General features: G+C 35.0%; 1 protein-coding gene across 6 annotated transcripts in view; it reads left to right on the top strand.

Annotated features, from left to right (window-relative positions):
• LOC145685843 (uncharacterized) overlaps positions 1-15816 on the top strand; it is a 120352-nt gene that overhangs the window by 85166 nt on the left and 19370 nt on the right. For all 6 annotated transcript variants that reach the window (XR_014131493.1, XM_081758461.1, XM_081758460.1 and 3 more), the window contains exon 4: positions 3564-3703. Coding sequence is in view for 5 of the 6 variants with exons in the window: in XM_081758461.1 (XP_081614587.1) it covers positions 3564-3703 (140 nt within the window). In the remaining variant the exon portion in view is untranslated. The remainder of the gene's footprint in view (positions 1-3563; positions 3704-15816) is intronic.

Here is a 15816-nt window from a genome sequence, read left to right as displayed (position 1 = left end):
GCTCTTTCTTATCCTCTGGGTTACCGAGTCTTAGTCGAATTTCCGGGTCACTAGGATTTGAATGCTCGGCCCAGTGGTGGTCTATAACATAACCAACATCATCCGAATAACGCGATGATCCGTTTGAGCTCTAGAGTATTCATTCTATCTGTGCAAATTACGTTATATCCGGAAGAGATGAAATCGATGCTGGATGTTCGGAAGAGATAAATCTTCGGAAAAGACTAGAAATTGGTAACCTTTTTGGTTATTTGAAAACAAAATTTTATTTATACTAGTTCGGCACAAACTTTGTTTCCATCCTATAATTTAATGTATTTTATTCACGTTAAAATTTGAAAATGCTACATCTATGAGGAACATAAACTTTTCCTTTCCAATATTTGTAAGTTTTCACTAAGATACAGTTTGGACTTTTAATATAGGGTATTGCTGATAGAAATTTAACAGTAAAATAGCACTCATTCAAATTTTATCTTTCTTTCTTTCTGTTTATTTTATTTTATTTTTTTGTTCAGTTTGTTTTTTTGTTCAGTAGTCTGAAATGGAGGATATAACCAACGCTATCTACTGGGTTTACTAGAATATATGTGGGATCAGTACTTCCAATGGACACTGCCGAATTTGCAATCGAACCACACGGAAACAAAGCATGTGTTAAACTTTTAACATTATCCTAGATGTGTTTCGGAGACATACAGCTTTATTGGAAATTGAGTATGCTATTCTTTATAAAAGTGACTTTGTGAATGTTTAAAGCATCCTTTATATATTCGAACAGTTCTGAAAAAAATGTAAAAACAAACGTCATTTCTATATTACTGTTGGATTTCTGGAACTTTATTATGTAAAGTTCTTTTCATACTAAAGTTAAATTCCACATTTTTATCCGTTCTCCCTTTTCGTTTCCCTCTTCTCTCCCTCTCTCATTCTCTTTCTGCGTCATTTCTGAATCTCTGTGTATTAGACATTCATTGGTTTCAATTTTTTAGTTTCTTCCTACATGATCTTATGAATCTTGTTTTGTCTTGGTTTTGTTATTTCATTTTATCAAAACTAATACATGTGTAGTTTGAAATTAAGATTGCGCTCATGTTGTTAGGTAATTTTAGTACGGAAGAGAAGAAAGGAGGAGAGAAGGGGGGTCTCTTTACCTGACTCGATTATGAGATAAGAAAGTGTATATTGTTTGACCTAACGGGAGAGCGTTAGCTGTCGCAATTTGTTTGATGCGGAGTGTACCTTCAATGCACACATTTATTCTGAGGTATTGGAGCCGATGTGTGCTGCACTGTATGAAAAATATCCTATTGATAAACCAAACATGCCCTGTTTCAAGAGCATAACATAAAACCTGCAAGCGACGCTACTAACGCGGCAAAAATTTGGAAAATTGATGGCCTCAAACTGATGTCACATTCAGCATATAGGTCTGACAATACTCATTCGGATTATTATTTGTTTCAGTCCATGGCGCACTTCCTGAAATGACGATGCTTCATTAACCAGAATGAGGGGAAAGCGGCATCAAATGTCGTCTCTTAACGTCGATATCGGAAATGGTTAATTTCTATCATTCTGCTATCGAATAGAGACTTCAGAATGAGATTGAGGCTATTCTTGAGATGCGGAATAGATTTCAAAAAATTGCCTCTCGTCATTTCTCACTGTTTCTGGCGTATGGAGATCAATATTTAAACCGCGTATAGTAGGAGATTTCTACCACGTCTACTTTTTTTTAGACATATGCGGATGAACGTATTATATTTTCCTTAGTTACTGAACCAATTACAATGAATCGCTTAACGCTATGTACAGGGTGTAGCCAACAGCCTGAATCAGGCAAAATATTTGAGAAACTGGAAATGCAGTCGATTCGAAATCAATCCGGATCAATGTTGGTGGAAGGGAGAAATTAGTTAAGGTTGTCGTCTGCCATCTTAGTGGCCGCTATGTTGTAATCAACTTGTTTATTTTAAAAGTCAACATGGTCACGTGACATTACACAACATCCTTGTTTGAAGAGAAATCCATAAGTAAAGTTATTTTTCCAATATCTGCAAGGGTTTGGAAGTTCTGAATGGATTTAGGATTGGTTTTGTGTAATTCGAATTAAAGGATAAAAATAAAATGCAAAACATTTCATATTTTTTACTCTTTATTCAGCTGGAAAAGAAAGAGCTAACACACATGAGACAATCACATGATATGTTCATTATGTCCACTATTCTGTTGTATGCACATCTTTAACCGTGTGACCCAGTGTTCGTACACTCTGCGAAACAAAGTCGGTGGTATTTGTTTACAGGTCGTAATGACTCTCCTTTTCAGGTGGCCAATGTCATTAATTTTACACTGGTAGACAACATCTTTAAGGCGGCCCCCAGAGATAAACTGAATTAGATGGAGGGATCCTGGTGGCCACTCAACTGATCCAGGTCGACCTATACAGCAACCAGGAAATTGTTCATTGAGCCATCTGATTGCATTACAACGATAATACGGTGATGCCCATCTTGTTGCCAATATTGAGAAAATCTCCCTTCCTTGTTCATCAAAAGTGACATAAGAGGGTTTTGAAACATATCTCAATATTGTGCAGCATCCAAGGTCCCATCAATGAAAACAGGTAGAATAAGTTTCTGGCCCCATATTCCACACTACACCATTACCTTAGCATCTTTGATGCATCTATCCAATTAGGATTTGTGTTAGCCCAGTCCGAACAATTTGCTTGTTAACTTCTCCTGTTACATGCAAATTTGCCATATCACTAAAAATAATGCAATGAGGAAGCACTGGGACACGAGCTATCTGGACCAACGCCCACTCACAAAACTTCATTCGTCTATCAGGATGATCCTCTAACAGTTTTTGCTTCAACAAAGTTGTAAGGATACATCTTTTCCCTTCTTAAGATTCTTTGAACACTTTTGATACTAACATTATATTCACTTGATGGCACGTCGCACGCTATTCGAAGGACTTTTCACCAATACATTCAAAACAGCTGCTGATGTGTATGGATGAGTTGCACTTCGTAGTCATCTTGGTCGAGTAGAAGGAAAATAAGGGAATGTAATATTTAATTTGACAAAAATGTTGATTTCATTATGTTGACATTTGAGTTGTTAGGTAGCAATGATTGTTTTCTCGTTGTCTTGACATGGATTTGGTTACCGAGGAAACATTTTAGTCACTATGTAAATGTTGATATACAGAAAAGTGTGGTGATTACGAATCAAGACGCCGTATAAGATTGACATGCTACAGAATAGTAAAGTAAATTACAATTATCGTGAAATGTAGGCTGTTAGATGAATCTTAAGCTAGTGTATAATTTCACAAATGATCCTCGTATAAGTAGTGACTTATTTTTGTCTTGATATTCTTAAAACGAACTGCGGTGGTGATTATAAACCGTAAGTCTCCTTTTCAGAAATAGGATAAGGCAGATATAAATTCTTCATGTCACTAGCCAGAGTTGCAACACATGGCACGAGAACTGTCAATAACAAAGAATTTTCTATGATAGTAATAATTATTCTTCTTTTATGTTACAGCGAAAGAGATGAGTTTTTTCAATGTATAAACCACTTTATGACTGCAATGAATTTATGCAAGCTTCCAGGTCATGAGGATTATGCTACAAAAGAAAACGTTTTGAGAGTAACAATTAATTATGTATGCAATAACCAACAAGGTAAATATAATAACTTATTCTAATGTACTATATAACTAAATACGTAATTGAAATGCTCCAGTCGAGTACGCAAGTTACTATAACGTTTCACTGAATAATACCTCTGGTTTTGCAACTCAAGTGAAACAACACGTTCTGAAAATAGGTATTGCGTATTCGACATCGAATATTCTGTGCTTTATTAGTAAAGAGAAACTGAAATAATTGACTGTTCATTACACAAGGGAATCAAGTCTATGTTTTGGCCATTTTGGATCTACTTCGTATTTAAGATCTCTACCTGGAACTCGTTTTAGGCCCTTAAAATATTTATGTACAGATATTGTTACAGTTTTAAGAAAGCAGTGTTATCCATAATTAAGAGAATCGTCCAAGTTTGAGGTGTCTTTTTCTCAAAACTTTGGTGATTGGATTTGATTTTCTTGTGCTTTGAAGGCTATAATTGTACACCAATATTACTCTTTGACCATTGATGTTAGAGAATTTCCTTTTCTGAAAGTTATGTTTTAGGCACCTTAAATAGCAGAATATTACACTTTAGAAAAATTAAAATGGTCTCTGTCACTGTATAACGCAGCCTTCATCAGTCAATTTGATATGTTCATGTTATAATCCATAGACGGGAGAATTAGTTCCTAAGCAGTTCCGCTATTATAGGCCACTTTCTGTATTTAAAACTTTGTATTATGTTCTTGAAAGTTTACTTTTATCGAGCTATCGTGAAATATTGAAGAAGGCTGTAAATGAAACAAAATGATAATATGAAAACTTGTTGTGGAATCACAGTTCTTATGCTTCTAGATAGATAGATAGTTCCTATGCTTCTAGCAGTTCTTGTGCTAAGTGAACGTCTAGGCTTGATCTTGGGAAATGACAAGCGAAGTCGACGACTAAAATATATCAGTACAGCATGTATTGTTTGAAAAGCGCACAATACGTCAACAAGGATAATCGATTAATGATAAGTAATAATACAGATGTTCTATGCGTATCTGATGAACGAGTATTCACCTTTCCTGACGATTTGTGCATAAAGAAACTATCTACGAGATAAAATGCGGTTCCTGACACTAGACAAGAAACTTAACAGAATGCAAATTTCATAGGACAGCTCAGGGATGGAAAATATTAAACACTATTACACTTCAGAAATGGAATAGCTATAAAAACAATAAAAACGTTCTGACCATCCAGCACCAAACAACATGATATCTCACGTTGTTTCATTTCCCTCTCTCATTAACACAGGAACTAACAAACGGGTCATTTAGACCCCTCAACGTCATTCATCATCTTTTAATTTGAACATTAATTGAAATATGCTAAACATATGTCACCACTTTTCCTCTCTCTAATCAGTGTTATTATAATGTAAATATATTTCAATTATTTTTGGTTTTCTTTAAAAATGAAGATTTACCTAGAACTACTAGGTGGATCATTTTGACACCTCCTAACACGCAAAGCGTCAGTTTTATGTCCCACGTTTATGCCGGCTAGGCTAAAGGAGACGGTGATGATGAGAAATCAATGGAATGGTGGAATGAACAAAGTCGGAGGAAACGGGAGAACCCCGGAAAAACACACACAGACGGTGTTGTCCAGCACAAAGTTCACTTCCTCTTTATTTTACCCTGGATAAAAAATGACTTTTTGATTCTTGTTCCTACTTTTTTTTATCAAGGTGTATTATAGATTACTCAGAAACAATTGTGAACAGTCATTGATTTGTGTGGTTGTTTTGAAGAATGTGTTTCACTGTTTGCGAATGATGGATCCCTCAGATAGTAAACGACTTACACCGACAGAGTTTCTGGCACAGTTACAGTATATTGACGATAGTTCTTCTGGTGACGAAGACAGTAACAGCTGGATTGAGAAGGAAAATGTTAGAGACCTTGACAAAGAAGATTTTTCAAGTAATGATGACGAAGATGTCCAACACATGACTGTGATTCTAGTGATAATGATTCAAGTGAAGAATTTTAGTGGATTCTTTTGAAATTAGTGATAGACCTAGTGAAGTGACTCGGGATCAGACTGTGTGGACGGTAGTGGATGTAAACAACAAGATATGCGGCAGTGTACAAAATAATATTGTTCGTATCCAACAAGGACCCACATCACCCGTTACGGGTAATATGGATGATGCTTGTACAAGTGCATTCAGACAGATTGCAACCGATACCCTACTGCGAAATATAAAGACGTGTAGAGAAGTTGAGACCCTTCGAGTTTTAGATTATCCTAACTGGTCAATTTCTCTCGATGTGTTTGATGCATTTATTACCTTGTTGTATTTCCGCATAGATGAATAACGTTAAGTGAAAAGTGTTTCTGGTCTGGAAAGCTTGGGCTGTAGTTTCTTTCGGAATGTGATGCCCAGAAACAGGTTTGAAGAAATAATGAGAGTTATAAGGTTTATCTCAAATCTATGAGGAGCAAAAGACGTAAAACTGAAAGGTTTTGCTTATTTTCTGATATTTGGTATTAGTTGACTGAAAATTCCCGAAGGTGCTAGAATCCCGATACTTATTGTACTATTGATGAGCGGCTCTTACCAATGAAATATGTCCACTTATTCAGTTCATGGGTAGGAAGCCTGATAAATATGGAGTCAAATTTTGGATGTTTATTGAAGTGAAGAACAGTATTGTAAATAGTATTCCATATCTAGGAAGAGATGAAGAAAGGCCAACGAACATCTCTCTTGCTGAACATGTAGGTCTATATCTTGTGAAAGCTTCCATACATTCGAGATAGCATGTAACGTAAGACAGCTTTTTTTCTTTTACATCTTTACATCTTGCAAGCGAACTAAATATTAAAGGAATGAGTTTGCTTGTATTATCGGAAGCAACAGGAGGGAAATTCCAGCTTCTGTACATTCCCATAATAAAGATTTGTATACACCAGACCTTCGACGATATTACACTCACCACATATCAATACTACAAAAACAAAAAAGCACTGATATTAAGCACCCTTCACACTAACGTACACGTAATGAGTGGTCACGAAACGAATAAACCTGAGAGTTTAGTTTTACAACCAGGAGAAAGTCGGTGAAGACATTCTAGACCAAATGGCTCGTAAATATTATGTCAAGAGTCTGATAAGAAGATGGCCCTTACAGTTCTTCTATAGCCTACTTGATTTGGCCGCAATAAACTTTCTTATCTCGTACAAGAGTATTACCGATAGCAATATTAGTAAATAGAACTTTCTTTTCAGGAACATTCTGAGAAAATGAGACAAAAGCATGCTTCGAAAGATTTACCAGCAGTATTAACGATTTCTGCAGGAAAAAGGAAGAAGCGTCAAATCGGCACATGTAGCGGAAACACAAGTCTCGATCAGTGTATTGAAATTTATACGTATATGCCTCAACATAATACTATTATCAGAATTTAGATTTCTCTTAAAGCTTATGTGCTCACATCTTATATTTTTAAATAAATGCATAACATATTAGTTTAATAAATGTTACTGAGTTCATCATTAAAAAGATTTCAAGTGTACATTTATGTACATATTGTCCGACATTTTGGGCGTCTGAGACCATGGTTTGATACCTGGTTAAAGCTACTATGGATCTTAAAGTATATTAAATTTATATAGAGTCACATCAAGTCTTGGTTAACGAAGGAAAGCTAAATTCCAACCTATAAAAAAACCTCTAAAACACAAAGGGTCAAAATGACTCCTTTGGTAGTTCTTGTACAGTTAATTTCCTGGTAGTTCTAGTGTTAATAGAATCCAAAAGAAGCGTAATAGGAATCACTTTTTCTGTTCTATAGTTATAAACTTATAAGTAATTCCATTGTTAATATTAATCGCCATAGACCAGGCACGTAGTCAGGATTTCGTGAAGGGGGGGGGGGTCCGTGACATGAAATACTGTGGTCATCACACCCCATTACACACCACCTGTGAGGATCGAACATTCTAAACTATTTTACTGGAACATATATTGATTCGTTTAGCCAGGATTTCGTAACGGGAGGGTGGCATGACACGAAATTTTGAAGGCCCAGGAGCTCGATCAATCTAAACTACTTTACTATCAACATATATTGGTTTGTTAGGACAATAAAACGTGGATATGTTAGTAACTATTTTAATAACAAACGATGAAGATATCTGGAGTAAAATAATAAAAGAAACGTGCTGAAAAAGATTTTACAATATTTACGTTCTTCCTCTGTTTAATCAAATACAACAATTTTACTTTCATTATGATCTCAACTATTATAAAAAGTACATATTTACTGTTATAAAATGTACATACTCAATAATGTCTTGTAAAATATTTTACAATATTTGCCTTCCTTTCTTTGTTGAATCAAATGTTAACAGAACTTTCTTTCTGCATAAATTTTTGTTTTTATTATTCCGTCAACTACTGCCTGTTTCAAATGACAGGCTAACGGAGGAGTAGAAAATTGTTTTTGAAATAGCATGTGTGATACTGCAAGGATGCGATGACGAAAAATTATGATAAAAATATCGATGCTGTTATACAACGGCACTATGCTTTCGGAAGCTTGAAATCTCCCCGAACTTTTCTAGAAATTTCAAATTTCCTGACTCTTCCAGGATATCTAGCTCAATTCTTCACCATGCATTGCAAGTAATACAAATCTCCTCATAAGAAGGAGTAACCAAAAACTTCCTGTAGTTTATTTTTAACACTGATCTTTCTTTTTCTCATTTCATTTTGTTTCATCCTTCCTTAATTTTCTTCATTTCTGGTCTTTAAGGGTGGTCCAGACCTCCCCTTGGCTACGTGCCTGCATAGCGTAATATTCTCAATAGGTTTGTTGAATCGATTTAGCATCAAAGAATATGTACTATCTCCTCCGCTAATTATCAACTTGAATTGGAAGTGGAAGAAGTCAGCCGATTCTCGTTTCAATTTTCAGCGATATAGAATATGAGCGGCTAGCAGATATACAACAATCGCTTTTATTTAATTAATTCATAATCCCAAAAAATGAAATGAAGTTTTACGTCCCATAGTTATGCTGGTTAGGCTAAAGGAGACACTTCATAATCCCAAAAATATATGTACCTGTATTACTGTGCTGGTTGAAATTTACTAGTATTTTCTAGTTTCAACATTCATCGTTAGAGACTAAACATGGTAATAGATATCTACAATACTTTTGCAATCGATTTAGTGTCTAAAGAAAAATACCGTGTCTGCAAGAAAAAAATTTATAAGTACCTCCGGTTTCGATATTGATCTCTGTAGAGCAAAAAGTGTTATATATTTCGAGAAACGATTTTTGGAATCGATTAAAAGTGTGTAAAATAGGTCTCATCTCCTTCGTTCACCCTGAAATCAAATTGGAATTAGTGGATTTCAACTATACCTTTATCCAATCTTGATTGCAATAAAACAATGGTAATAAATTATATTTAGAAGCGATTTTTTGGATTTAGAAGCGAATTAATCTCTTCGTTTACCTGTTTCTCTTTCGTTTCGGAAAGTATCTACTACTAACATCAATGGAATTAACAATTTGAAGTGCTATTAGTACAGAAAAATAATACTCTTAACCAAGACTTGCTATGAAGAACCAACCTTCGTATTTATAGTTTAATCTCAAAAGGTTAATAAATATTTAAACAGTTTCACAATTATCAAATGTTACAGTTTCTGTTATCCTTTTCTCAGAAACATGTTTCTTGATATTTAAATGTTACTGAAAATAATTTTAGTTGCACAAAGTTATTTTTCTAAACCAAAACGGTTCTTCAGTGTACTTCATCGATTAGAGAGTATTTAAGGAGCAGTAGGACTAATAAAAAACTTAACCACTTGCAATTCGCCACACACATTTTCGATAATATAAGTGTTGAAAAAATAATGAATATGTTTATAGCAGCAAACGAGAACAGTAAACGAATCTTTGGATTCATTCTACATTGAAAATGCATACTAGCTGAACGAAACAATTGAATAATTACTCCCGTTGCATACTGGATGTATTTTCTTCCAGTGAACAATTAGGTACCAAATATATTACCAATAACCAATAGTATACCAGTTTCTACAATCCTATTAATCACGTTACTGTAGTTGTAGCCTAAATTATTTACAGTTGCCAGAAGTAACTTTAGAGTACGGGATGCAGTATTTTATATTTTGGAATGTTTGTTAAGTCAAGTAAATTATAATAATCAATATATTATCAGTTAAGTGTAAAGTGTTGTGATAAGATCATACCTAAGTACTGCTACAAACATATATATATATATATATATATATATATATATATATATATATATATATATATATATATATCGTGTTTCAAAACTCCATGGACAAACTGTCTGCATGCCTCACAAAAATAAGACACATTTCACTGTCCTACTCTTGCTACAACTCAGTATTTAACGATAAATGCTATTCAATCGTTCAATATTAAAGAAAATCACCAAATGCAAAGCATGTACCTCAGGGGCGGTCCCCCACATTTTCAAAGGAATAAAACTTAATTGTGCTAAGATTATATTATTTCAAATCAGGGAACAACAGAAAGTTCTCATGTCATGACAGAGAATTGAAAGCCTTTGACTTAAACTGAAAAGGCCTTAACTCTGCTTAAGAAACTGCTAAATTCTTATTGTTGCACAATGTAACTCAAGTAGCCTACTTTTGATTTAATGAAATGTTAACTTGTTTAACTCTTTGACTACTAACGGGATACATGTGTCCCATGCGAATACCTCAAACATCGTTGGGAATTTATTTTCAGAAAATTCTAAAAAAAAATACATGTTGTTCTCCCATCGGGTTAGATGTGACCAGAAGATAGTGTTTAGTTTCCAAAACTGTTTACAGATGTCAGGAATATAACACACTAAAGGAGTCGTACATATAAAAATACGTTCACATTTAAAAAAGTCAAAGGGTTCATAATGCATACTAACATTGAAAATACTAATAATTTCTAAGCCATTCTGACAGAAAATTATTGATTTCCTTTAGTTTTGAGAGTTCCAATTGCATCTATCTCCTTATCCCTTAAATTGCTGCAAGAGTGGAGTAAAAAAAAAGTCTTATTTTTATTTGAGAAATTCACAAGCGAACTAGGTACCTGGAGTTGTGTAACTACGAAATTAAACTGAAGAATCAGTAAAAATATTCAACGGTAAATATATTTTTCTTGTAAATTTAATTATTGAGAAATTTTATTAATTTAAAAATTTAGGTTTCTCTTTAATGATCATGAGAAATGTCGGTGTCAAAATGGGGAAAAATGCAACTCTTAAATGAAGACTTGAACTTGAATAATATGATCAATGACAGACTTCATATTCATTGTACCGTCATAAAACCTACAAGTCAATATCATCACCTAGAGAACCCATTAATTTTAATAAATTTTGTCAACAATACCTTAAGTAGAATTTTATGTGCCGCTGGAATAGGATCTGCTACCCACCATTGATATGATTTATCCCAAATTGCCGCACTTTAGTTCATGTCATGTGACATTTTTAGCAATTTGTTGAGGGATGGAGTGCTATCAGCCTTTCTTTCAATTCGGTCCACAACGTTGAGTGAGAGTGCCGTTCCATTTTCAATGTACGGTAAAGATAAATATCATTACTAGACTTCGGATTTTAAGGCAAATGCCTATTTTGTTCCCTTTATAGGAAGTAAAAAATACTTCGGATCTTTACGAATCATGAGGAATTAAGCCTATTAAAACATTTTATAAGTGCCCTAAAAATGCCTAAAATGGAGTTTAGCGCCTATTTTGGCCGTTTTGGCCTAAAAATGCCTAAAACTGCAAAAAATACAAAATTCCTGTATTTTTTAAATAAACTTTTTTTTTAGTGTTGAGTGAAATTTAATTGACAAATCTGAAGGCAGAGTGAGTGTGTTTGTCGAGGCTAATTTTAGTCTAACTCGTATGAAGAAGTGAAACGCAGAGGGTGGTTGTATGTAAAAAATTGTTTCTAAAAGTTGAGCTATTTCTGCTCAAGGTCAAGCCCATTTGTGAAAGACAAAGACAAACCATCCCTTTGCATCCTGCAGACACTGTACTGAAAGATCTCTATCTCTTTCTGTCTGTCTCTCTTTCCCCAGGGGCAAAACCAAAGCTATTGCTAAGTGCATATCGCTGTAACCAATATTCCCCTCCCTGCCGTTCTGCATTCTTGGAACTATTCCACCTTTTCTCTTCTGTAGCGGCTCACTTCAGCTCTTCTGTGATCCGTTCAGCTCTCTGGAATTTGGACAATAGTTTACACACACACATTCACAAATCAACACACAGCTCTATTGAAGCAAGAATCTCTTCGGGTCTTCGCTTTCAATATTTGGGAAAAACCAAAGTCCACGAACAGAAACGATTCATGAAGTGACGCGGTTCAGTTGACTGGAGTATCCATCCATGTATCATTTTCGGGTCAGTGCAGTGATTTATCTTAAACACGTAGTTCAAGAACGATACATCGTCTCTACAACGCATGAACAATTGGACTCAACGGCTTACAGCCCAGTCACAGATCTTGAGGATTCTTAAAAAGAAGTTTTGTATCATACGCAACAATGCCAAAGGAGAAGTCTTCAAAAAGTACCTTGATTCGCCAGTGGTTGCAAGAATTTCCAGATCTAACATACGATGGAAGAATAATCTTTTGTCCATTGTGCAGCAAGCAGGTAAGAAAAGCTATTTTTATTTACAGAATTTATAAATTTAATTAAATCAATTGTACACCCCCCCTCCTTGTTTCTGTATAGCTAGCTAAAGTAAAACCTTTATCAATGGGAGGTTAACTATTTTAAGAGACAACGTTACTGAGCTGCTGAACTCGTGAAAATCTAATTTACATGGAATTTAGATCAGTTAAGAAAAAACATAAAAATAATCCTGTAACACAGGAAAATCTTTAAAATGTAAAGACTTCTAGCAGCCTGCTTAAATGAAATATATGAACGATGGTTTTGAAAGTGCTAATGGAAGAAAGTGTCTAGACTTACACATTCAACAGTTTTAGGGATTCTCGGGGATCTTGAGAAAAGCGGACATGGCATTCTCGGTTCTTTCCGAAGGACTCCCCCCCCCCCCCGAAAAAAAGCGGTAAAGGTTAAAAACAATGTAAGTTAAAGTTGACATATTGTGTCAGTAACTCCAAAAGGGGTCCTCTTTTCGGAGAAAAATGTTTAATGCCAGCAATTACTCGACAGTTTCAGGAGCTTAAGAAAACATATTTTTGCTATCTCGTTTTTCAAAAGAAAAAAAAATACGAAAGAAGTTAAGAAAGGCGGGATTCAATTTTTTTTAAATGCCAACAGTTCCAAAAGTTTGAAAGAAGAAATGTGCAATGCCAATATTGATTATCTTTAAAAAGTTAAGGAAACTGGATATATCCTTTCATCCCGAAAATATCTAAAAACGAGGATTTCAGTTTGAAAGAAAAACTAGAAATGTCAATATCTTGAAAAGCATAAAAGATAGGAAAAATGTTTAAAGGCCTTTTTTTTTTTTTGTTATTTTTCTCGAAAAAGAAAGAAAAGATCTGTTAATAGTTAAATAACGGCGTTTGAGGTTCATAGATTGTCTCAGAACTTGTTTTACGAAGCAGAAACTTGTTTGTCTCTTTGTTTTTTTATTTATCAATTTTGCTCGAGGTGCTACTGTCTATTGTCTTAAGATGCTATTGATTTCCATCCATAGTTACAGACAAATAAATTCCACACAGGGGCAAGAAAAGAACAGTCTGACACTCGTCTAACAAGAATTACAATTGCGGATAATTTTATTTTAGGACAGATCTTAAGAAAGGAAGAATTTGTCTCTGATGTTCTCTCCCCAAAGCCAAAAAAAAAAAAAGGAATTCTAATCGATTGCTCTCTCTCTCTCTCTCTCCTGATGAAGAATATCCATACACCTTTTGTCGCAGGGCCGCAAGAGACAACTAATTTCCAAAAAAAAAAAAAAAAATTAAAAAACGCCAATTTTATTTATTGTATCATGCTGATGTTCACGCTCAACTAAGGCATTGCTAATACTTTATTTTCGTTCTAACTTTGGTTTCTGTCAGTTGATAGTTGCAAAAATTTTGAATTTTTGAAATTTTAAAACGGCCCTTATTTTACATTTTTGACAGGTCACTGATTTTCACACTGAAACATTTTAATCATATTTTGGGGAAAATTTGGTTCAAATCAGTTAAAAATTTTGTAAATTACAGTTTTAAAGAAAATTTTAAAGGGACGATATTTTGAAATTTTTCATGCAATTATTTTGGCATCCAAATCTCAAACAAAATATTGCCAAATTATGTTTTAATTTTTGCCAAGTTGGAGTGTGTCAGCATTCGAAATTAAATAAAATATAGTGCTTAAAATTAAATTAGTTACAGTGCTTAAAATTAAATATTATTTCTCAGATATTGATATACAATTTTATTGCTTCTGTCTGTAAATTGGGGATTATTCTGAAGTAAAATGCTCATCGATTAGTCTTTTATTTGATCTGTTCTGATTCGAAATGGGACTGGGGTATATTGGTCTTTAACGAGGTAGACCAACAAGTTTGCCTTTTTGTCAACTTTAAATCAATAATGTAACGTTCACCGATTAAAAAAAAAAAAAAAAAGCACATTACGACCAGAAAGGCAAGCAAACAGTGATGGTAGTTGTCGCAATTAGTGCTCTCAATCGGGTCAGTTCGGGTCGACTTTTGGTTGGACACCCTCGAGTAACGGGTCGGGTCAGGTCAGCCTAACTCGGGTCACGGGTCGGGTAGCGTTAGACCAACTCAGTTCACCGGTCGAGTCGGGTCACCCGAGATAGTTTGACCCGACCCGACTGGTGAACTGAGTTGGTCTAACGATACCAGACTCGTGACCCGAGTTAGGCTGACCTGACCCGACCCGTTACTGAGGGTGTCCAACAATAAGCTGACCCGAACTGACCCGTTTGAAAATACTATTCGCAATGTACACGAAGAAAATTAGAGAATTTGAAACCGAAATTAAAGTTAAAACGCCACCATCTTCACTAGTTTTGTAAGAAGCATTTGAAAATATATTTCTAAGCGTTTTTTTTTTTTTTTTTTTTTAAGGTTTCTCAGGAAAAGAAGTGCCACTTAAAGCAACACATTGATGGTGCTGGACATCTTGCCAAATCTAAAGCGAAGAAACAACAGAAACAGACACAGTTAACTCAGCCTTCTGGATCTGGATCTGAATCTGGAACTGCGAACACATTTAATGCGGATCTTGCTAGAGCCCTTGTCGCTGCCAACATCCCATGGAACACACTTCAAAATGAAACATTCCGACAGTTTTTACAGAAGTGGTGCCAGCAATCGATACCGTGTGAGTCAACACTCAGGAAAACGTGTTTGGATTCTGAATACAACAATACACTTGATACAATCAGAAAGGATATTGGCGATTCCAGCATTTGGGTAGGCGTCGATGAGACTACTGATGCATACAATAGATACATAGTGAATGTTGTTGTAGGAAAACTTGATGAAGATGGACCTTCAACTCCTCACTTGTTAAGTAGCAAGGAAATTAAGAAAGTGAGTGCCCAGACAATTGCTTACACCGTGAACAAAAGTTTGCAACTTCTGTATCCTAGTGGTGTGGATGATTCTAAAATTCTTCTTCTTTGCACAGATGCAGCTTCTTACATGATTGCTGCGTTTAAGAACCTAAAACCTTTCTACCCCAACCTCATCCATGTTACCTGTGTAGCACATGCTTTTCATAGAATTTCTGAAACAATCAGGAACGAATTTCCTCAAGTCAATGCCCTCATTTCTAACATGAAAAAAACTTTTTGCAAAGCCCCATCGAGAATCGCTGTCTTTAAAGAAAAACTGCCTGGCATTTCTCTTCCTCCACAACCTGTCCTAACGCGCTGGGGAACATGGCTTGAAGCAGCTTTGTATTACGCAGAGAACTTGGACGCTATTGCTGGTGTTGTTGGCGAACTTCCTGGTGTGGAAAACATTGCAAGTGTTTCAGTTTTGAAGGAACTTTTCAAAGATCCCATTCTCAAAAGAGATCTTGTATATATCAAGTCAAATTTTTCATTCTTACCTACGACGATCACTAAGTTGGAAGCTACG

The sequence above is a fragment of the Thermobia domestica genome, chromosome 5 (genome assembly GCF_964235325.1).
Source record: "Thermobia domestica chromosome 5, izTheDome1.hap1.1, whole genome shotgun sequence".
In the NCBI taxonomy this organism is placed as follows: Eukaryota; Metazoa; Arthropoda; class Insecta; order Zygentoma; family Lepismatidae; genus Thermobia; species Thermobia domestica.
Note: the sequence above shows the minus strand (reverse complement) of the source record. Positions and strands in the feature narration are given on the sequence as shown.